Here is a 22,534-nt window from a genome sequence, read left to right as displayed (position 1 = left end):
TGCAGTCATCAAGTCCAAACTTACCCATAGTAATGTCTCTATGTATCTTGTTTGACACAAGAACTCCATCACATTGCTTAAATTATATGCCCAAATAATGATACAAAAGACCCAAGCCTTTCATCTTAAAAGTAGCTTTTAAATCAGCCTTGAATTCAGCAATGTGTGTTTTATTAGAACCAATAATCAGAAAGTCATTGACATATAGAACAACAATGAGAAATGCATCACCCTCACGCTTAACATACAAAGTGCTTTCTATTGGAGTATTAACGAAAGCCTCGTTTAACCAAATGAGTGTCAGTTTTCTCATACCAAGCACAAGGAGACTGCTTCAACCCATACAAAGATTCCTTGCATTTGCACACTTTATCTTCCTATCCTTTCTTGACAAACGCCCCAGGCTGCGTTAAACTTACTCAAATATATCACCATTCAAGAAATTAGTAACAATATCTAATTGATGCACACTCCATCCAAAATGAGCTGCCAATGCACATAGAAAATGAACAATAGTCATACGACAACTGGGAGTAGTGGTTCATCATAGTCAATGCCTTTTTTTGGTGCATAACCTTTTGTTACAAGTCTAGCCTTGTAGCGATCAATCTCACCATCCAACTTACATTTCAACTTGTAAACCCACTTTATACAATGGCCTTTTTGCCAGGAGGAAAATCACATAAAGTGATTGTGTCATTTGCTATAAGTGCATCATATTCTAATTGCATGGTAGCCATCCAATTTTTTGAATCCTGTGCTTCATCAAAAGAAAGAGGCTCCTCCTCATTACATAGATTAATAACATCCAAAGCATAACAATCTAACATATAAGATGCATGACGAGAACTTGAACGAGTACAACTAGACGTAGGTGCATCCAATTTACTATCACACAAAGTATGTACTAGCCATTTTGGCATACCTCTAGCCTCTTCATTCTTAGCCCTTTCCACATCATGTACATCTACATTAGTAATAGGGTGGATATGTAACATTTTCAAAAACGCCCATAGGCTATACATTTGCCTCATTGGAATTTACATTCAAGTTTAGACCATTAAAAAGAGGCAACAAAGTGTCATAAATATCCTGTGAGCTTACATTATTATCTCTAGTACATGATAACAAAGGTTGAATGGAATCTTTCACAACAAACATAGCATCTCATGAAACCAAGATACGTTTTGTTTTCACATGGTATAACCTGTAACCTTTGCTTTCAGTATTGTAACCAACAAAAATGCATTTAACAATCTTATCGTCCAATTTTTTGTGATGTGTTTGTGGCACCAAAGTATAAGCTAAACAACCAAAAATGTGCATGTGATCAATAGATAGCTTTTCATCATGCCATGCTGCATAAGGAGTCACAGAATACAAGGCTTTGGTAGGACACATGTTAAGTACATAAGTAGCACATGCTAGCCTCAAGCAAAAACGAACATGACAAATCTTGACTCTTGACCATACATCGTGCCATCTCCATAAGCGATCTGTTTTTTCTTTTAGTAACACCATTTTGTTGAGGTGTATACGGCATTGTACATTGGTGTTTTATCCCACGATTAGCCAAAATTTTATTAAACTCATGAGACCTATATCCCCCCCTCGCCCCCCCCCCCCGATCAGAACGGAGGGTGCCCATAGTACATTTAAGACATTTTCAGGCATAGCCAGAGATTTCTTGAAGCACATGAACACTTTGGACTTAGCTTTAAGGGGATACACCCATGCATGCCTAGAGTAATCATCAGTGAAAGTCACAAAGCTTAGGTAATTGCCTAAGGATGGAGTTTGCATATGCCCACAAACATCACTATACACAAGTTGCAACCTGCATGTAGCCCTTACTAAACTATCCTTTGGAAACTTTGAACATTTCATTTTATCCAAAATACAGCCTTCACAAACATTCTTAGAAGGTGCTTCAAGCGGCGGCAAAGAAGCAACCATATCAAATTTTTACAAATGTTACCATATACATGTGGTAGTGATGTGTGTGAACACACTTAGGACCGCCGGAGCATTGTGTATACGTCCATCACTCTAGCTATCTTATCTTTCCATTGCACACTATAAGTAATACACTCTATGTTGTGTGCCTTGAGCTTCCTTCGTCCTCTCCAAGCTGTGTGTATTTTCCTGCAACCCTAATTTCAACAATTGGTATCAAAGCAGGTTGCACCTTCTCGGGCTTAGTCACTAGCAGCTCCAGCAAACGCCTGCTCACTTTCTCTGATTTCTGTGATTTGGCAAGCGTCAACAGATCAACAAAATGCCATATGCCACTATTTCATCACCAAAATTGAGATCATGAGTGGTACATCTGTGATCCATAAATTTGACAACAAGGCCAAGTCTTGCACATACATATAAGACAAAAGATTCTTTTTTATCCCTGGTACATAAAGTGCATCAACAAGTGTGAAAGAATTTCCATTTGCAACAGGTAGAACAACCTTTCTAACTCCCTTGACCAGATAAGAGGCATTGTTGGCACAAGTGACTATATTCCCATGAGGGGCGGACTCGAGGGAGATAAACAAGTTAATGTTAAGTAATGTGCTTTGTAGCACCACTATCAAAGTGCCATAAGTATAATGCACTAAATGCCCACTCTGCATCTACATTAGCATCACAATCTCCTTTCCCAGAAGACTCTACAATAGTTGCACTTGTAGTGGATCCACGCTCTTTCTTCTTTGCCTGTTTTGCCTTCAACTTTGGACATTGCTTTATCAAGTAATCATTAGCCTTGCAATAATGGTAACACATCTTCTTCTTTCCTTTTTCACTAGAATTCCCATACAAAGTGGCTACATTGATGTTGCCACCTTTTCTTTGAGCAGCAACAAAAGTATGTTCAAGTGCACATTGTTTAGCCATACTCTTCTTGAAACTGACTCTTGCAATAGCAGTGTGCATAATGCATCAAACTTGACAGCTTGAGGGTTTCCTTGGGTTGGTCATAAGTCTCCAAGTAATAGCAAAAGTTTAGTAAGAATTTGGCAATGCATTGAGAATAATCTGCACAAGTAAATTGTAGGAAATGACTTCGCCTGCTGTCTGCAGAAATGAGTTGCTCATTAATATCCTTGATACCAGTAAGAAAATTTCCATGTCGTCTTCCTCTTGCATAATCTTCAACTCCATCTCTTTATGCAGCAATGCAATTTTAGCCTCATTGCAACTTGTATAAAGACCAGCCAAAACATCCCAATCTTGTTTTGTTGATTATGTTGAACGAATGTGAGGAGTAATAGTGTGCTTCATATATAATGCAATATATGCATGATCCTACGCATCTCTAACATCCCAATGAAACTACTCGGTCGTAGGTAAAACAAATCTAGCAACAATAGACCTACCAGAACCTGCAATATCCTCAACAGAGCCTATATCCACAAAAGGCGGATGTACATTAACCCCCTGCACAACATTCCAAACTCCCTTTTATAGAAGAACGTGGTCATCATGTATGCCCACATTGGGTAGTTATCCCCATCTAGTTTATCCTCGGCAGCAAACATCTTGAAAACATTTGTGTCATTGTCAGCCATGGCGATTGACTACACCTGGTGTGAAACATACCCAAAAAGAGGAACAATGAAGTAGAACTAACACGTGCTATGTTGGACAACAACCCAAAGAGAATTGTACCTACGCGATACTGCCTGTATCGGAAACGGAGGCCGAAATGAGCTCAAATCAAAATTTTGAGCTGATGTTGACGCTCAAAAGCTTACCCAAATTGGCAATGTTGGCCACTATGCCCAGGAGGATGCAACCGGCTCTGATACTAATTATTGGAATTAGGGCTACAGAATGCGCACACAGCTTGGAGAAGATAAAGAAGCTCAAGCTTGGCACACAACCAAGCCTATATTTCTTAGTGCACAATAGAAACATAAGTTAGCCCTAGAATGATGGGTGTATACACAATGCATGGGAAAAGAACCTCCTAATGAGGGAAAAAATGCCCCGGCGGTCCTAAGTGTGTTCACACAACACTACCACATATATGGTAACAATCTTCACTGATATTCTTCATACCCAGTGGGACTTGGCTTTAAGAAGTTCTAAGCCTCCAAATCCCACTAAGTGCAATCCAAGAGAAGTCATCCCACACACTAGGAAGCTCATTGTGCTATGACAACTTGGACTTGCCTTGGGTCTCTCTCTCTCTCTCTCTCTCTCTCTCTCTCTCTCTCTCTCTCTCTCACACACACACACACACACACACACACAGAGTCAATTATTCCTTTCTTCACTTTTACTCTATCTCAGTGGGCAAGCAACCAACACGGACTCTCTCTCTCTCTCTCTCTCTCTCTCTCTCTCTCTCTCTCTCAAAAAGAGAAAAATGGTATAACCTTTATATCACCCAAGTGTGGTAGATTGGTTGTGCCATTTCCCTCTTGAATAAGAGGTCTTAAGCTCAACTCAATGGACACTCACGCATATACACAACACAATCAATTCTCCTACTTTCGCACCGACAAGGTTCTTCAAGTTGGCCATCCAATGCATTTACATGACCTATAAAGCACCCTGTCAAGATATCTACATAAAAACAAGTTGAATAATCATAATAGTCTCTACATAAGATGATGTGACCATGTGTGGCCCCAACTCTATTGCCCCCCCACACCCCCCCCCCCCCCCAAAAGAAAATTTAAATATGATGAGAGAGAGAGAGAGAGAGAGAGAGAGAGAGAGAGAGAGAGAGGTCCCTTAGTTTATGCCCCTCTTAATCGAAAATTTGTTCACAATCCAATGGTCCACATCAAGTCCCAAGAATTCTAGGAGTCTAGTAAGCCCTAAGGGCCTTACATATACCAAAAAGGAAGCACCATGCAATACGCATAGACTCTTATGTAGGCCAAAAAGGAAGCCTGAAGGCCTTCTATAGGCCAAGAAGGGAGCTCCTTACTATACACACAGAGAGTCTTGGACAGCAAGAACATCACTCATAATAATTTTCATAACTTTCAGGAGAGCAAACTGGATTTCTCAAATCCAATTTTGTTACTTAGAAATAACCTTCTACATGGTGCCCTTTTCTGCAATCAACTTCTCGTTCATTCAAAATTACAATTTGGCTAGAGTTTTAATCTTGACTCAAATGTCCATTCGAATTTACATTTTGGCTTAAATTTCAATCTCGACTCAAATTTACAAAGCGCACATCGGATAGCTCTCATGCTCTCCACCATTAATCCCCTCCCCCCATGCTTGTGTGAGATAGTGTCCTGGCTTGTCACACTACTGTTGAGTCTTCTTGGTATGCACACTTCTATGCATCCACCCCTATATTTTAGGTTTGTAAAAATATATTTCATTCAACAATTTGTTAGTGTGTGCTTAAGATTGATTATCTAGCAATAGTTTGAATGAAATCCTAGGCTGTATAATCCCAACAACAAATTTTGAAATTCGCCAAAAAGATTTGAAGGTATGAACATACAAAATTTAGTGATGTAACATGGCTACCTAGGTAACAATATATTACACCAACTATCATGAAATACTACAAAAAAGCTGGCCGATAGTTCTATACTTCTTTTGTGTCACACCTCGTGCATGGGAAAAAGGACAATGTACAATGTCAGCTTCATTGCCTTTATAAAGAAATATGATTTTAAGTTTTTTTTTTGAAAACCCAACTCCAATAAACTTCCCAACACTTAATATACAGGACATGGAAGTGCATATGTGAACAAGCGCACACTGTGACCGCCATTGCCTTTATGTACAATTTTCATTGTGTTACTACAGAGATTGGGATAAATGAACACATTGTACTTTTGTGCCTCATCCACACTTAGCACCTGACCATACTTAGGCAAGAGTAACATTAAAATTTCACCTTTCCATCCCTCCATATGCACGAGCCCTCGACAAAGCAGGCCACGGGCCACATTCCATGTATCTCTACAGTCGAGTGCTCAACATTTGTGATTGCGCATTGCGGACAACGTTTACCACTACCTTATCAATAGAGATGTGGGACAGGGATCCCAACTACACAGACAAATAAGCATCATGTGACTAATCTCTAAATAATACCTGTTGCTCTTGGGAAACATTTTGAGAGTCAACAAAAGGCCTACCTTAAAAAGGTTTCTACAGACATCTAAGCAGGGACACAGATTTGAACATGAGGCAAATGATTGAACCATCTTCTGGAACGCCACCTTGTTCTTTACAAACTACTCTTACTTAGCATGAGAAAGGTGCCTAAAGGCGAACTATCAAGGGGAAGATTAGAGTAAAAAAGGGGGGGGGAAGGGGGGGGGGGGGGGGGGGGGGGGGGGGGGGGGCGTTTTTCCTACTTCCGACAGCCACCTGATACGCCAATTCATGCTCACTTTAAGAGCAGGAGTCGCCAGAAAACCTTGTAACGCAGTAACATACAGTACTGACAACGTTAAGCCAACTTGTAGAATTGACGCAATCAATGAACTCCCTACACCCACCAGAAAGAGACCCAACATTTTTACACACTGCTGCCACAACTTACATGCAAAACAGTGCACACAGCTCCATAAAACCTTATTTTGAGGAGCAATGAAGGGAGTTCCATAAAAAGCACATACATCACAATGCATATCATGCTGAGGATTGAGAAAAACTCCCGACAATTGGGCTTTTCGATTCACCGATTTCTCACTGAGCACATCAATGGATAAAGGAAATAAATTAATGACACTTGGGCTTTTCAATGGATAAAGGAAATGAACAAACTCCCCACCTTGGGCTTTTCAATTCACCAATTCTCACTGAGCACATTTATGGATTAAGGAAATGAACTATCGCTTAACACACATCTCACGAGGGCAAGCAAAAATCCACAGGACATAGAATGACAATTTGATAAACTCATGAAAACTAGTACAAGAGATTGAAAACTACCAATGGGAGAGCTGAAGAAGGTTTTCGATCAATTTGACACCAAAGAAAAAAAGAATACTTCTTTTTTCCCTTTAAAAAGAGGGAGGGGGGGGGACGGACTCAGCAGCTGTTAAAAAATCAAATCCTTAGGACAATACTCATTGCCATAGCCCGCTAAGTACTTACTATATAGGCCGGTATCTGAAGCACCAAATAGCCCTATAAAAGCAAGCAGTGCACAGCCAGAGACAATTTTCTCAAAAAAAAACAAAAACATTCAGAGAAACAGAAGTATCTGTACAAAAACCTTCACCATAGAAATGATGGTGCAAAGCTTTTGATAGGCGCCTCACACAAACATAGACAGAGAGGGAGAGAGATCAAAGTCAGAAATCATATGATAGTTCAGCCTTTTACAGACCATGACCATATGACTCCAAAAAGCCACCACCATATCCAATTTCCAATTGGACCATGTATCGCCTGCAGCTCTCATGCCTTTTTAAGTCTGGTGTTTTATACCTAGAGTTCGAGCACAGAAACCTAAACTGATGTTAGATAGAGACAAGCACCAGAAGAATTCTTCCCAGCCACGTCACTGCTGTCGAACCCACTGAATATGCAAGTGGCAACGAAGCCACCATTTTTTGTTCCTAAGCCTCACCCTTTGGATGAAGTAAATGTACAAAGCTCCTCTCCTTCGCTATTTTTTTGATAAACAATATCCAAGGAGCAGAGACATCCATGCCTCAAAAGTGTAGTATCTGCAGGTGAAAGCAGCAAAGAGGCGACTGCATACAATCTTAGAGCTGCCTACGTAGGGCTGCAGTTATTCCGTTCAATGCCTCGTTTCCTTGTCAAAAGCAATAGTTTCAATCCCCCTGACAACATTTTCATACTGTTTCATGTTGGGCGGATTTCTACTCGTGGAAATCGTCCGTTTGGGATCAGAAGAGCTCACCGTAGATCCACGCTGTGCAGAAGAGGTCCTTATACTAGTCGGGACCAACTTGCTTGCTGATGATCGGGAAGGATCAACGGTTGTCTCTGTTGAGATAGTTGGTTGAGCGCTCCCAACAACTGCTTTCCTGGACGAGCTCCCGGCCCGGGTAAAACTCGACATTCGCACACGCGAGGGCTCCTCCACCTACCAAAAGAACAAACAGGTGATACGCTATTGATCCCTCGGTTTTTTTTTAAAGAGAAGCGTAAAACAACTCACTGCTTCCTTAGAGAGCCCTGAATCCTCCAGCCCATTGGCCCTTGCCTTATACCCCTCACTTGCTCCTGCTCCGACATTTGGAGCCGGCGCTCTTCGACTTGGAAACCAAGATGCATCTCGAGCATCCCTGCCACCTTGACCTGTTGCATGTATTGTGATCAAAAGGATCCTTGACAGACCAATAATTCAACGATTTGAAGCTTGTGCTACTGCTAATACCTTGGGCACTATCAGGAGCGACTGCAGAAGCCGTTGCACCGCCACCTGCAGTAGGAGCTGGCATGCCATTGCTAGGACCTCCAGGTCCAGCCTGCAAATGAAACTTGATTTCATGGCAATTAAGCAAACCCTTATACTACAAAACTGCACTTACTGTTTCCTTACTCTCTTAATTAACACTACATAAACCAGTAACCTTTGTAGCAAAACCATACCAGTGGTCGAAAAGATCCGCTTCCTGCAATCTGCGTCTGCTGATACTTCAATATTGTCCAGTCGAATACATAATCAAACTGGAAACCTGGCAAGACATGGCAGTCCAATATTGGTATATATTAAAGACACGATCATTGTCGACATGTTTCCGAAAACTCAAACGCATCACAAAAAACTGTGTTATTGTCAACAGGTGCTAGGTCAGTTGGTAGAGTCATAGCCTATGTGCCTAAGGTCTTGGGTTCAATCCCCCCTTGGCGACCTGAAGACATGTTCTTAGTCCTTAGGGACTGTTCCCATATGCCTCCACCATGGAGGTTGGGTGCGTGCGTGTGATGAAATGCCTCTCTCCCTACCTGAGAGGCCGTTGTACATAGGGTGTGTGCATGCGTTTCAAAGTTCCTGTACTCTCTATAAAAAAAAACTGTGTTATTCATTCTCCCCTCCCTATTTTATCAAATGCATGACCACAACCCCTAGCACTCTTATCTTGGCAGTAAAAGCCTCTCATTCCAAAGACAATTAACACGATTCATACATATTACACACATCTTTACATACCTTCACGAATAAAGAGATCACGGAATATCCTTTTTAGATAGGCATAATCTGGCTTGTCATCAAAGCGCAAAGATCGACAATAATGGAAGTAGGAGGAAAATTCTGAGGGATAAGCCTTGCATAAAGCCTGCATAACAGCCAAGGAAGCAGTAAAATTCCCATCAAAACCAACTGAAACAATCGTAAACAATCCACTGCAGTCACCATGATACCTCAATGGAAGTGGACATTTTCTTTTCACTTATTCTTTCGTATTTCTGCTTTTTGGTGCCAGCCTTTAATCCTTGCCAAGGCAGGCTGGTGAGAAGCACAAAGCAACTTTTAAGCAGCAACCCAAATAAGCAAGTACATGAAACAGGCCATCTCTCAACACCTTACCTTCCTCGTAGAAAGTACATGAGGACATAACCAAGAGACTCGAGATCGTCCCTTCGACCTTGCTCTAAAAATGTACAGTATTTTATTAGCAGAAGACCAAAGCAAACAGCTAAAGCTGAGTTCCTTCCTACTTACCAATACCCAAATGAGTATTAATGCTGGCATAACGAGCAGTGCCAGTAAGGTTTTTGTTCTCCCTGTATCACAGCATAAAAAGTAATATCAAGGCAAAATGAAACAAGCTGTATACACATCAAAGTGATGCATGAGACTGAAGAATAATATCACCACATATTCCAGATCAGGCTCTAGGTCTAAGGGAGAGGTATAAGCCACAGCAGCACACAGAGAGTTCAAAAAGAAGAAAAAAGAGAGCCAGACAAAACAGGGCACAGGCCAACAGAAAGAGATGCCCAAATCCCGAAGTGGGAACGGAAGAGAAACCTAGCAGACTTTCTTAACGAAACACCGCGAGCACAGGTTGAACTTGATGAAGTAACGCACAATTAATAACTACTTTGATATCACCCGTTCACAATGCAAAGCAGCCCCTTCGCTATATTAATAACTTCATTGTAAAAGCATGGTAACACTCCCAGAGTAGACTATTCAAGCCATACAAAAGCAGAGACAGACAACCAACCTATAGGGTATATGCTGATGGGTTGAAGGATCGCGGTACTTTTTGGCAAGGCCAAAGTCAATAATGTACACCTGAAGACAGTGCACATTGATCCTATGAGCAACTGCTAGATTCTTTCTTTTACTAAATTAAAGAAAGGCAAAAGTAAAAGCACAAAATTCTCTAGATCAGGATAACTGTAAAAAAGTAGTACATACCTGGTTAGCCCGTCTTCCCAGACCCATTAGAAAATTGTCTGGTTTGATGTCCCTGTGCAAAAAACTCTTGGAATGTACATACTCCACACGATTGATCTGCAGGAAAAGTAATATGTGAGATCTGAGGACCCACGGCCATAAAAGAAAAAATAATCAGCAAGACAAGGCAAGATCAGGCCCCCACAAGGTCACAGATGGGAGAAAGATCATACAATGGGTTGATAAAACATGTTATAAACAAAAAGGTTATATTATACCTAGATGCATCCAGGACAAGCCCAAATTCACCTTTGAATTTAAGTGCAAGAAATAAAGTCAATATAACCATCAGCTCTATCATGTATAGTATTGACTACATACTAGGATATCCTCACTAACAATTTCACTGCCCAATAGTAGGCTTCCAAATGTGAAAGAAGGCGTAAACCTTAGGAGCAAGGATAAACAGCTCTGCCGGATCAGCAGTCTAAAGTATTGACAACACAGAAAAGTTTAAGTGCACGTACAGGGTTTTTAAAAATCAAACTTACAATAAATTTTTCGTGTCTTTGAGGCCTGACCTAAAAATCTGCTGATTGTAAGATGGCAGACAAGCAAGATAGAGAAGAGAAAATCATAGCCTATAGTTACAAAATTGAACTCTTAATATAAACTATGCTATAGCACCTCAAATATTTCCTCCTATTGTCTAATCTAGAGCCTGAACGGTGCAATTTTAAATTTTTTAAATGTCCAGAGTCCAAAGTCATCACGCTTATCGAAGCGTGGTCACCACTCTTGGGTATTTATACTTTAGAGCCTGATTGCTTCCTGCAAGGGCAGTACAAAAACCTCATATGAACATAGGTTACCGATATCCAGTCCATTTTCTACAACTAACCATGTCCACAAGTGGAGATGATGTAAACCTCTTTTTTTTTAAAGGGCGATTGGAGTGTTTTTTTTTTTTTTTTTTTTTGGGGGGGCACATATTAAGATGTGTGAAAGGTCGATCAAATTATCAAGTGTTTTTGAGAACATTTTATTCTCCGATTTCCCATTGCGATTTCATACAAAGAACGACTATTTAACGTAAGAATTGAATAGCTTGATACTTCAATTTCCACTATGAAATACCACAAATAAAGGACCTGTGGCACCCTGGAGTCACAAGAAGCCATAAATAGTGGGTCTGATTATGAAGCGAAGACACCATAGCACATTTACTAAGAGTAGCATGTGTATATATACAGTTCCGCATAAAACCAATATTGCATATTTATCTAGATGAACCAAGAAGAGCCCACGCTCACCTTTAAGGGTAAAGCAAATTTTGAAATTCATCCTCCACTAGACAGTGGATCCCCACATGAATCCAGAAAAAACCCAAATTCACAATTAAAGGTAGCAATACGTAAGAGCCAAAAAAACGATAACAAGTCAGCTCCACACAGAAACTGGTTTGACAAGATCAGCTAGCCACAACTGATATCAATCAATGAACTGATAAATTCATAGAGACAAGAAGTGCCCCAAGCTGAGACCACCTTTTCAATGCACCTAGCTTAGACGTTAATTAAGCTTTCTTTCTTTTTGAAATTTCAAAGAAAGGACCATGTTACAATAGAAGAAGAAGAGAATCTTAACGTCGTAGGAAGCTATCCCAAGAGACCTCCAAGATCTATCCAACGAGAGTTGAACTCAAGACCTGTTATTCAAGAGGGAAATGGCATAACCAATCTACCACACTTGGGTAGAGAACAGATCATGTTCAAGAATTATTAGTCAATGTTTGCATCCTTGCATTCAACCCTTGTTTGAGTTGAGTCAGTTCAGTAATGTTCCATGATACATGTAATTGAAAAGGCCTCGTCTAAGGTAATACTCTGAATATTTGTATCTTTCACAATAAAGTACCCAAGAAGCCAGGAAGGAGCACGGTTACGGTATGGTCAAATGAGGTTGGAGCTCCTCTTGCTCGCCCAATCCCACCATATACATAGCAGCATTTGCACACGTTACAAATGCGAGGAAAAAAGAACTCTCTGTGTGTATCACAAACATGCACGCGCACACATCTTTACACGACCACACACGTGTGCACACACTCATGAAGCATAGCATTGCACATACACACTCATGAAGCATAGCATAACATAAGTGTAGAGGACAATTAAGCTCAAATCTAGATTCTCTACTGACACTTATACTCTTCACAACTGTTTGAGTGTGTAGAACCATAATCGAAAGGGCAATTATCTATTTGTGCAGACATCCTTTATACCATGTATACAGCATCGCCATTAGTGTACCTCAGTAATATAGCAGTAGAAAAAAGACAACAGCCGCAACTCACAAACATGGACATGGATACATGATTCTTAAACATGATCTGTTTTCCTCTCTAACGTGTTCCTTTCTCTAAAATTTCAAAAACCAAAAAATCCTGACAAATAGCAGCATTTGCACACGTTGCGTTCAATGCAAGCTCAAGCTCTCTCTCACACACACACACGCATGCCTGCATCTAGGTACACCTTGACCTCTATCGGCACATTGGTGCGCACACACACACACACACACACACTTGTAATGCATGGCATGACACATTGCAAGACTGGAATTGTAAAAGCCAAATAGGCTCAAGTCTAGATGTTCCACCGACACAAGGACTCTATACAACTACTTGGATATATATCAGGGTAGATCCTTAATGGAGGGTGCAAAAAATTATCTATTTATCTGTCGGACATTCTTTATGCCATGTATAATAATGACAACAAACTAGACATCAGTGTTACCTAGATGAATCCAGGTCAAGCCCCGATTCATCTTTTAAGGAAAGTGCAAGGTATAGACTCATGGTAATCATCGACAAGTCAATATAAGCATCAGCTCTGTCATGCCTGGTAATGAGCATCAGCTCTCTAATGACTAAATGCTGCGACATTCCCACTAGCGTCATGAGTTCCCAAATAATGGGTGTAGAAATAGGTACTAATATACGCTCTAACACACCTATGCTACACACCCACGAGCCTACATCAATACAAAGATCTGCATACTGAGTTTCTGTCATAACTCTAGAGATGCAGGGCAGACAGCCATAATGAAGCCTAGCACTAAATAAAGCATTAAAAAGGACACTAGCACAAAAATAAGGTAGCTGATAGGGCATGCGCACCAGAGAAGATAGATAGAATTAACATAATATCAACTGGTCGCAACTAGGATGAAGTTTTGTGAAGTCTGCAAGTCCGTTATACGACTAAATAAGTATTACCTAGATGAATCCAGGTTATGCCTAGATTCACCTTTACAGTAAGGTGCAAGGTATAGACTCAGGTAGTCATCCATAAGTCAATATAACCACCAGCTCTATCATGCATAGTATGGACTAAATACTACAACATCCCCACTAACATTGTCAGTGCTTAATTGTGGGTGTAGAGTAGGTGCTTGTGGGTGTAGAGCTAGGTGCTAATATATGCTACCATACCCCCATGCCACACACACCCACGAGCATACATCAATACAAAGATCTACCTACATCAGTGTGCCTCAGTAAAGATAGGTGTAGAAAACTGTTGACAGTGGATACTCGCAAGCAAACATGGACACGTGATTCTTAAGCGCGATCTGCTCTCTACTATAACATGGTCCTAATTAACGTCCCTCAAGCTGAGGCACATTGAAAAGGTGGTCTCTTTCACAAACCTAAGAAGCCAAAAAGGAACATAATTAGAGTACTGTAACATGAGGTTGAAGCTCTACCTAACGTCCTTCAAGCTGAGGTGCATTGAAAAGGTGGTATCTTTCACAAACACAATCACAGTACCTAAGAAGAGTATGGTTCGGGTATGGTCAAATGAGGTCGGAGCTCCTCCCACATGTGAGCACGCCCAATCCCCCCACATAAATAGGCACATTTGCACACATTGCATTCAATGCAAGGAAAGAGAATTCTCTTTGTCTCACACACGAATACCCACACACACACCTATACACATTAGAACCTTCGGCTTTGCCGACAAATTCGTGCACACATACACTCAGAATGCATGGCATGGCATGACACGTTCCAAGGCTTGGAAGTGTAAAAGCCAATTAAGCTCAATTGTTCCACTGACACTTGGGACTCTGGACAACTATTTTGATGTGTATCTAGGTAGACCCGTAATGGAGAGGATAAATTATCTATTTGTACAGCTATCCTTTATACCATGCATCATGCATCAATGTGCCTCGGAGAACATAGGTATAGAAAATTGGTGACAGTCGCCACTCACAAACCAAAGACATGTGTCAAAACAAAGGTCAAGCTCTGAAGTGTTCGATCAAGAAATTTAGCTAGCACAAACACAATACTAAACACCAATCCTAATCACTACGAACCGTATTAATAAGAAAAAACAAAGCACGATTGGCATTGTAGCTTTACACATCCTTGAGAAGCAATACATACCATCTGGTCAGCCAGCATTAACACGGTCTTTAAAGAGAACTTGCGACTGCAAAAATTGAACAGGTCTTCAAGACTTGGACCAAGTAAATCCAACACGAGCACATTGTAGTCACCCTCGACACCACACCATCTAATATTTGGAATGCCGGCTGCAAACCATACAAAGAGGAGTTAGCACATTCCAGGGCAAACCAACAAGCAAGACAGGAATTTATATTGGTGGAGGAACACGACTACACAGCACTCATTTCACAACAAAATCACATGCAAGGTCTACTATAAAGAACAATCGTTGAGAGAGAAGAAAATAAAATGCTTACTTCCGCCTTGGAGAATCTTGTATAACTTGGACTCATACAATAACTGTGGGTGCTTTGTCCTAACACTTTCCTGCATAGTAGAGCGTGTAAGTTTTCTGAATAAAGGAATTAAAAAAACAGTCTTCACAGCCCCTACAAAGGCATTTCGTGAAAGACAGACTTCTTCAGGCACCTATATTGCCTGTCGATGTGTTACATACCCAAGAATCTGAAACCGCTGTCACTATTGTGGAATACACTAAGCATAAAGACAGTAAAGAATAAGCAAGCCTACAGTGAGAAGCTCTAACATGAGTACATTGACAGACGTTTAGTTAGGCAGTTGAGCGTTCTAGAGAGGAGTCCGAGCGTTGGAGAGACCACTGTGAAAATGCAATGCATGGGGCATGCAAAATTTGGACAATTTGCAAGCCACAACGTCTGTATAGAACCAAAATTCCAGCAAAGAGAACAAAATCTGTTGAATACCTTCACGAGATGCAACATCTGAAATGATATATAAATACAGCGAGATATTAAATGACATCAAAATAGTACTCCTCGCACAGGCCTACTTTAACCTCTTGTTTTTCCCTTCGAGTCTGAAACTAATCTGAAATTATTCTGAAACTATTCAGAAACTGACCATTGCAACATTCTCAAACCAACTCTGCCAACCAGCGGGAGCCAAAATTGTTTTGTCCACAAGCGCTGCGACATACATCTGACTGCATGTAGGAATGCTCAAGGTACAGAAATACCGTCTTTTCATATGTATGTGTGCACACAAATGACTTCAGGAAAAACCAAATTCACTTGGATATGGTAGTAATGAACCATTGTATCAACGTGTCCACCTAGAACATAATAGGTTACTGGTAAATTGACACTTCTAACCATCTTAAGCGAGTTATACATTGACATATAGTAGAATAGAGACCAGGCGATCCATCAGCATTTGATAATGACATTTTGCAACTATTGGGGCACTTCCCCGCTGTTCTTTTACGAATGTGTATCGCACATCTTTTTGTAGACAGCCCAGACCTATTGTTTAGGTAAAAGTCCATGTGGGGCACAACACTACCTTCAGTATTGATTCTTGTAAGGTCAACTAGTGTGGTGTTGGACTAAGAGGAGAAACTCAGCTAATAAAGAAAAAATTCTCCAGAAAATGTAAACAAGAGTTGGATGTAGGCCACATCAAATAGAATCATAAAGACATTAGCCTTGACGGTAAGAGCGGCAGCTACCATGCACCACTCTGAAACGCGAAATCTGGACATTCAAGAGTCCACACCTTTACAACCTCTAGCAACACTAGCGAAGCACACCTTGAACCCAAAAAAAATTTACTCCGATACCTCATATACAAGAAACTTATACCTTTATAATTTGTCTTCCCCGATTTTTCATTCAGCTTAATATCAAAACAAGTATGCCAGCAAAAGAACCTTTTCATACTTCTAGTCTTCCCCATCCCCTTCAGCTTAATATCATATCAAATTCAGAAATATGCCAGTAAAGGAACCTTACTGGAACCATCAAAACAACAAAATAGAATGGGGTGATAAACGTACCAGCTTTATGGCAACCTCTTCATTAGACTGTACATTTGTACCTAAATCCATTCAAATGACACAGTTCAGTAAATAAGGTAGGAATAGGATTTGCAATATAATAAGGTACGCATACAAAATTAATATGAAAAGTTCACATGCATCTTCTTGATAATCAAGACAACCATGCATATTTCTCTGAGCCAAATCACCCCGCTTGCATCTAACTCTTAGGAGCGTCAGTAACAATCACATCCAGACCCACCACCACCTAGTTTTATAAATTGAAGGGTCAAGTTTCAGTCTGAGTACCTACAATCGGCAGCGTCGACTAAAAAAAGGTGCATGACATCAAAGGTGTATCAATAATCCCTCCTAGACTCCACAATGCTTGATGGACTTTTCTCCTTAAGCCATCAAACTCACCCACAAATACAATCACGTCTTTACAATATGTATGTGATGAATGCTATTAACAAACCCCAGCAAACTCATCAGGGTCTTATGCAGGGCTATCACACTCTATGCCATCTGTAATATGATGACCAATACAATGGCAACTCTCCTTCTGAGAGATCAAAGCGGTGTCCCTCTCAATCTCCTGTAGGCACATCAGAAGCATCTCTCTTCTGATACATAGAGAATATGTATCTCTCAGAATTTCTAATGAGAATTCAAATCAGGTGCAACGGACTAAACTTCTGATCGGACATCTGTAATTTATTGATTGAATCAGAGGATCTTGGGAAGACAAATCACATACCGATGTAGATCTCTCCAAATGATCCACTGCCAATTTTGCGTCCCAGCCGATACTTGGTCCCAACACGAGGTTCCATTGACAGATGAAAGGAGAATCGCACCTGCAACCCTGTAACTCCCTCGCAAGATGAAAACGCTGCTAGAGGCAGTCAGCACGCGCTCTCGCGCAAGATCTTCTTAGATGCGAGCTTCAGAGACGGTTTGATTCGTTCCTTGTGCCTGTGTCGAAACCCTTGGTTCGAGCAGAGCTGCACAAAGAAAGGGACGCAGAAAAACAAGAAGAAAGACAGCCGCCCCGGTAGAGAGAGGGAAACCCTTCCTGATAAAATGCGGAGACACAGAGAGAGAAGGGGAAACGGACAGACGAAAAGTAGTATACAGGAAGAAAATCTAGATGGGCGCCATCCAAGCAGCGGGCATCAAGCAAAATCCATGGAGGGCGAGACCAAGAAGAGATGAGACAGAAATCATGCGCAGGGAGGGAAACCCTAAAAAAGCGAATTGTGAGGGGCAACTTTGGCTATGGCGATGGTGGATAAGAAAAAGCCCAAGCGAGGCAATTCTCTCTCTCTTTCTTCGTCTCTCTCTCAGAAAAGGCCAAATCTCTCTCTTCATTCCCCTCGTAGAGAGAGAAAATATGAAAAGACGACAACGAAGCAGCAAGCTAATTGAGGGCGCCTTGACTTAACGTCCGGCTAACGGCACGCCGTTATCTCGCCGCTATCCCTCAGTAATGTAAGTAGGAACTCGTGGGCGACTGGACGTATTCCCAAATTATTATTGGGTGCCTAAAGACGCATGCTCCACTCCATTCTGCAAAATTAAACAAGGTTAAAACTGAAGCAGAAGCTTCACATATCATATGTGCCTGGCCATAGTCAATTGCTCCCCATCTCTATGTGTATGTCCTACTGGCTCTAAAATAACGAAAACCCATTAGTCTCCAAGATTCCCTGCCCGAACCTCCCCCCTTCCTTGAACCCTCACTCTCCCTCTTGCGCCTGCCCCCGCCGCCCCTCATCCTCCTTGGTAGCCTGCATGTGCGTGCTCAAAAGCCGCTACCTAGGCTACGACAACTTTGAATTGCTATAGCACAGATCTAGACGGCAAACTCTCTCTCTCTCTCTCTCTCTCTCTCTCTCTCTCTCTCTCTCTCTCTCTCTCTCACACAACCTCTGTTACTTCATTCCGTAGCTCTCTTTAGATTTCTCTCCATGGCACCTTTGTTTCAACTACCCAAGAATCTCGCTCAAGAGGCAGACATGCACGTAGGAGTCACACGCTGCTACACAGAGAGAAAGGGAGAAAGAGACCATGTGTATGTGTATGTGTATGTGCGTGTGTGTGTGTGTGTGAGAGAGAGAGAGAGAGAGACCTGTTGTGCTTGACAAACTAGGTATCTTTGTGTGCCTCAAGGTTTGCCCTGGAGAGAGAGAGAGAGAAACGAGAGAGAGAGATTCTTCCCTAACATCCACTAACGATCAATCTCATCATGAATTCTCTTACCCATGTCAGCATCATGCACCTCGCAGCGGCCACACATACGCACACAGTTGCCAGTTCAACGGGCAGTTCTCTTTTTTCCATTGAAATAGAGAGACAGAGAACCTGAAAAGATTCTCGTCTCTTTTCTTTTACAAAATGTGTACGTCCTATTTCTACTATCTACTAACATAATATGGCGGAAGAGGGAGCCCTTTACACGTGTCGCAATCTACAATTTGAAGGCTAAAGTCCAAAACTAAAAAAAGCCCCTTTGCACGCGATAAAGAGGGAGAGAGGGGGGAGAGAGAGAGGCGGCCGGCCGTACTAATCTATACAATGGGTGGATTTGCACGAGTCTACTAACATAATATGGCGGAAGGGGGAGCCCTTTACACGTGTCGCAAGGGGAGCCCTTTACACGTGTCGCAATCTGCGACTTGAAGGCTAAAGTCCAAAACTAAAAAAAGCCCCTCTGCACGCGATAAAGAGGGAGAGAGGGGGGAGAGAGAGAGAGGCCGCCGAAGGCAGCCGGCCGTACTAATCTATACAATGGGTGGATTTGCACGAGTGGGGGTTCTACCCCTATCATGCGTCAACAGTTTTGTAATGGCATTGTAAACGCCGCCAGAAGAAGGTCGGCTTGTTTGAAGAGGGCAGGGGTAGAAGAGACCATTGCTCAACTCTGCCAATTTTGGCGGAGTTGAGTATCCAGGGCAGCATTCACTATATCTCAGGCGGGGGTGCAACTCTGGCCATGCGGATGCGTCCTATCTATCTATATCTATACTATCAATAATGGGGGGGGGGGGGGGGGGGGGGGGGGTCCTAGAAGACTAAGTCCTTTCATGCACCAGATTACTTTGCTAGAAGAGAAAGGTTTCATAATGGGGGGAGGGCTAGAAGATTGAGTCCTTCCATGCACCATATTAATTTGCTAGAACAGAAAGGTTTCATAAAGGGCAGATTTATACTCGATGCTATCATTGCTCTATGGGAAGCCATTGAATTTGTTCAGGAGAGTGATCCAAAGTTTATCTTTTTCAAAATAGACTTTGACAAAGCTTATGACACGATTGAATGGGACTTCATTTTTCAAACTCTATATGACATTGGATTTGGCAAATATTTCATCAAATCTTTTTGGTAATGCATGTGCTAGGGTAGCCATTAATGGGGAACTTTCTGACATATTTCCTATGAAAAGATCCATAAGACAGGGCTGCCCCATTGCTCCTATGTTGTATGCCATACGTTCTGATGCACTTGGATGGCTAGTGCAAGATGCCCTGGACAGAGGTACTAGCAAAATGTGGAAGGTCTAGGAAACCGTCAAGACCAACTGGAACCCCTCCCAAAAATTCTACTCTAACCATCTTGATTTTTTGCAAGATTCTGTGTGGTTTGGGTTCTTTGCAGGTAAATATTCTACTCTCTGCGGGAGATCTCACAAATGTCACAAAGCTGGAATGAGAATTTGGGCTGATGTACTGGCTCAAGGACAAGTTAAATCTGAAGTGCAGCTACACGAAGAATTCTCAATTCCTCTTTCTCTTGCTAAATGGTGTTAGGCAAAATTAAAACAGGTTTTGGATCTAGTTAGAATCCCAATCAGTAAATTGCAAAGTATTGTTGATAAAGCTTTTAAACATTTTTACCTCAAAGAGGGTATGGAGAAAGAAATAAAGAAAAGGTTAAACAAGCTGTGGAGAGTGACTTGGAGCTGTAATCAGTGGACTTACAGATTCAAATGTTTATGGGCCTTTCCTTTGGAAAATGAGCACTCCACCCTATTGTGGCTCATTATGCATCAAGGTATCTAGAGTGGGGACAAAGCCCTCAAAGCAGGAGTAAGTGATGAAATGGGCACCAAATGCTCTATAACTATTGAAGATTGTGCACATCTATGGTTCAACTGTAGGAATAATTCAGAAGTTATCAGGACAATAAAAGCAATTACAAGCTAGCTCGACCTCCAAGCATTGGATTACAAAGATCTCTTATTGGGCAACTGCAAGGGTCTAGATATTCCACTTTGGAACATTTGGAGGGGCCTTAAGTTGTGGTTTATATGGAATCAAAGAAATGCCTCTATATTCAGGAACTCCTCAGCATATCCTAGCAGGCTTCTTATGCTTGACCTTAAACAATCCTCCCTGAAGTTATGCAACAAAGCATTGGATGCTCTCCCGGAAGATTCCCACTGTATCAAGCATCATGAAGTCTACTAGGTGGCATTAGTGGAGCTTTGTTATTCACAGGTTCTATCATGATATCAGACTCATAATGTCTCATTTGATGTAACTTTTATAGTCATGGGGATGTCACACCCCTTTCCTGTGGGACTAATGTATCTATTTACTTCCTTTTAATACAATTCTACTTTCCTCAAAAAAAAAAATGGGGGGAGGGATTCCGGCCCCTTCCCCAACGACCTGTGGAAAGCAGATGCTTGCTCCGACTCCTTAGGCCAGTGTGCCCTGCGCGATACAAGAAACAACGAAACAACATGCCAATTGAATAGAGAGAGAGAGAGAGGTGTGTCGTCGCCACTGCCGCCCTAACTCATTTCACATCTATTTTTTGGGACGGATGACCCGCATTTTGATTGTTATCATTGCCTAGATGTCACGTGCTAAGAGCCAGCTTGATCAACAAGTTTGTGGTGGTAGCCCGCAGGCGACCTAGCCCTTGCCAGCACGCATGCCTCCACGACAACACCCCGCCAATGCGAGCATTGAGGGAAATGTCCTCTTGTCGTTGTCGTTCGCGTAATGTGGATGTCACCCGGTTGTGGGAGATGACCTCATGCATTTGAATCTTGGCCTCCTTTGTGAGGGTGGTCTCTACTTCCGACTTTGTTTTATTGAGCTTGGCTACCATCTGTTCCATCTCCTCTTTCTTGCAACTTTCCATTGTGTTGAATTGAACCTCAATGTCAATGAGTCTCTGTTTGAGCTCATCGTTCTCTTTGCAAAGGCGTTTGACTTCATTTTGAAGGCGAGCAAAGCTGTCCATCTTTGGGGGTGTCATAAGACCCCGACGAAGGTGGGTTTGGCTCGAGATGCGGCCCGAGTGGCCATTGCTCAAGAGATGTGACCTTGCTCCTGTGGCAAGTTTTTTAGAACAGCTTTACAAAATTGATGCGATCCTACTCCTATGACGAACAGCGTTACAAAATAGGTGTAGAAGATGTGTGTTGCAGTCAATTCAGACTCGTGTAGAAGGTGTGTTGCAATGTCGGAGTCGGCCAGTGCAAAGTGGAGAGATGTGTGAGCCTTGGAGGGCGATGTCGACGTGAGCAGGGCTGTGGAGAGCGACCCGTTGGAGGGCGGGGCTCTGGCCCTGCCCGTAGGACCTGTGTCCTGACATTACTCCCCCCTTTGGAAGAGTTTTCGTCCTCGAAAACACAAGTGGTGGTATCTGCATAAGAACACTTGTGTTTTCGTCCTCGAAAACACAAGTGGTGGTATCTGCATAAGAACACTAATGTTTTCCACCGTGGCATCCCTCAGGGATCCAACGGTTTGTTGAATCGAAACCCGGTTTATTGGGAGGTTCAATGGAATCAAGAATAACATCTTGATTTTCCACATTGTTGTCCCTGTACAACCGTCTTGGTTAACCGACCCGTAACCAACAATATGAGAAGACT

At 41.9% G+C, this 22,534-nt stretch overlaps 1 protein-coding gene across 1 annotated transcript; it reads right to left on the bottom strand.

Annotated features, from left to right (window-relative positions):
- Positions 1 to 7,111: 7,111 nt before the first annotated feature.
- LOC147442706 (serine/threonine protein kinase HRR25-like) lies at positions 7,112 to 17,998 on the bottom strand. The gene is made up of 14 exons (XM_086528790.1): positions 17,399 to 17,998; positions 16,657 to 16,697; positions 15,098 to 15,167; positions 14,778 to 14,926; positions 10,334 to 10,429; positions 10,137 to 10,207; positions 9,629 to 9,690; positions 9,494 to 9,557; positions 9,328 to 9,412; positions 9,116 to 9,242; positions 8,554 to 8,639; positions 8,339 to 8,429; positions 8,120 to 8,259; positions 7,112 to 8,044 (listed from the first exon to the last, which is right to left on the bottom strand). The coding sequence occupies exons 1-14, from the start codon at positions 17,472 to 17,474 to the stop codon at positions 7,736 to 7,738; spliced, it is 1,467 nt and encodes a 488-aa protein (XP_086384916.1). The 5' UTR covers positions 17,475 to 17,998; the 3' UTR covers positions 7,112 to 7,735.
- Positions 17,999 to 22,534: the final 4,536 nt, after the last annotated feature.

This window comes from Adiantum capillus-veneris, chromosome 14 (genome assembly GCF_014529385.1).
Source record: "Adiantum capillus-veneris isolate H3 chromosome 14, ASM1452938v2, whole genome shotgun sequence".
Lineage (NCBI taxonomy): Eukaryota > Viridiplantae > Streptophyta > Polypodiopsida > Polypodiales > Pteridaceae > Adiantum > Adiantum capillus-veneris.
The sequence above is the reverse complement of the archived record's forward strand: the minus strand, read 5'-3'. Positions and strand labels throughout refer to the sequence as shown.

Coding starts and splice junctions, on each gene's coding strand:
- LOC147442706 (XM_086528790.1), bottom strand. CDS start 17,474: ATGGAACCTCGTGTTGGGACCAAGTATCGGCTGGGACGCAAAATTGGC. Junction 9,691..10,136: donor CATCAGCATATACCCTATAG/GTTGGTTGTCTG, acceptor GCTGTGATACAG/GGAGAACAAAAACCTTACTG. Junction 8,260..8,338: donor CGCTCCTGATAGTGCCCAAG/GTATTAGCAGTA, acceptor TACATGCAACAG/GTCAAGGTGGCAGGGATGCT.